General features: G+C 51.5%; 1 protein-coding gene across 1 annotated transcript; it reads right to left on the bottom strand.

The window, feature by feature from the left end:
- Window positions 1–633: 633 nt before the first annotated feature.
- On the bottom strand, window positions 634–1,785 carry pou3f1 (POU class 3 homeobox 1). The gene has a single exon (XM_067237914.1). It carries the CDS (start codon window positions 1,783–1,785, stop codon window positions 655–657), a length of 1,131 nt encoding a protein of 376 aa, XP_067094015.1. The 3' UTR covers window positions 634–654.
- Window positions 1,786–2,002: the final 217 nt, after the last annotated feature.

The raw sequence follows: 2,002 nt of genomic DNA, 5'->3' as shown, positions 1-2,002 counted from the left end.
CAACACAGTGTGAGGAGGCGCTTGGATGAGTTACAGTATACAGCCTAATAAAGGACAGAAATAATAATAACAACAATAATAATAATAATAATAATAGCATTTCTGCAGCACAAGATAGACACTGAAGTTAAGAATTTCCAAATCAAACATCACAATTAATATAACAAAGAAAAAGAGGCTAGTAATTAGAAATATGGTTAATCAGTTTAAGCCAGAAAAGCAAATGTTCATCGTATGTTCTTAATATTCAGGCTACCACCTCGCGCTGGCATCCGCAATCAGTTCACGAGACCAAGTTGAGATGGAAACACGATTCCCTTCGAACTGCCTTGGAACACCGAATTTACTTTAGGGTAAGCCCCTCCATAGAATTTTGGTAAATAAAGATCTTTGTTTTGATTAAAATGCGTATGAAATTAATTCTGTAATAGTGACTGTTTTTTTTTCAACCACCCCCCTTCCTTTGTCAATCGTTTTATTTGTTAAGCCACAATGTCCTGGTGCTGTGCACACTTCTGTCCAACTTTGCCAAGTCTCTTTTCTCACAGGAAAAAAAAGCAAAATTAAATACTGTAAACTCCGTAGTCCTTTTCCCTTTTCTATTTTCTCCCTCCCTCCCTCCCTCCCAGACGGTTGAATCGTTCATGAAAATAGTCACTGCACCGGGCTCTGTAGTGAGTGGTGGTGAGGGGGGGTCTCCGCTTGAGAATATACGTCCTCCATATTAGGATGGGGGACCCCCACCGGTGTCATTCGTTTTTCTTTTTGTCTTCTGTTGCAAAACCAAACACGAACAACCTCTTTTTCCAACTGCAGAGTGCCGGCTAAGCTGGTGATTTCATGAGCGGAGGGTTTGGGGCATTTTAAGAAATGATTTTCTAGCGCGCCTTTCACTCCTACTTCAATCGAGGTCCTCTTCTTTCTCTTCCTCCCCTGCGCAGCGATCTTGTCCAGGTTGGTCGGGCTGCCCGTGTTCGAGTCGGTCTCTTCCAGCCACTTGTTCAGCAGCGGCTTCAGCTTGCACATGTTCTTGAAGCTGAGCTGCAGAGCCTCGAACCTGCAGATAGTTGTCTGAGAAAAGACGTTTCCGTAGAGCGTGCCCAGGGCCAAGCCCACGTCCGCCTGGGTGAAGCCCAGCTTGATCCTCCGCTGCTTGAACTGCTTTGCGAACTGCTCCAGGTCGTCCGAGCTCGGAGCGTCCTCGTCCGAGTGGTCCTGGTGGTGGCTGAACGCCTGCTGCGGCGACTCCATCTGGTGGTCATGGCTACCCGCGTCGTCGTGCAGCGGGTCCCGCATGCCGTGGTGCAGAGACGCGGGCTGCGGGCTCAGCATGGCGTTGAGGTTCGTGTAACCCGGCTGCGAGTAGACCAATGACTGGTGGCCGTTGGACGCCGGGGACAGCGGGGACAAGTGGTGCGTCGTGGTCGGTGCCCACGAGCCGTGGTGCGTGCTCTGCGTCTGCTGGTGGACCAGGTGAGGTCTGTGGTGGAACCCGCTGCTCAGGTCCTCGCGGCTCGCCTGGACGCTCGCTTTGTTGTGCTCCTGTTGGCCGATGTGGGTCCCGCTGGTCCAGTCCGTGTTGGAGCTGGGCAGCCACTGGTGGTGGGTCAGGCTCATCGGATGTCCCGTGTTGGTCGCCGCTAACCCTTGCAGGTACTCGTGGTGCATCATCTTTTGCACCTCTCGGTAGGTCGTCCCTTGGTGCATCCTATCCGAATCCGGATGCATGAGCGGGTTGGACGGTAAGGAGTTATTCCGCGGAATATACTGAGCTGTTGTCGCCATGGCTCCGACTTCGAAAACTGACGAGCACTTCGGAGGTCTCTGGGCTTTAGAGCCAAAACGCAACAACCTGCTCTGGGAGGTCTCGGGCGCGCGAGGACACGCCTCCTCTTCGCTTGTATTGGCTCCTCACCGATTCAAGCCCACGAGAGGCATATTCAATAGGCGCAACGTTTCAGAACGTTGCAGACCGCATTTTACGCACAGAAAAGGATACGGT

This window comes from Osmerus mordax, chromosome 6, assembly GCF_038355195.1.
Source record: "Osmerus mordax isolate fOsmMor3 chromosome 6, fOsmMor3.pri, whole genome shotgun sequence".
NCBI classification, from domain to species: domain Eukaryota; kingdom Metazoa; phylum Chordata; class Actinopteri; order Osmeriformes; family Osmeridae; genus Osmerus; species Osmerus mordax.
This window is presented reverse-complemented; position numbering and strand designations above follow the sequence as displayed.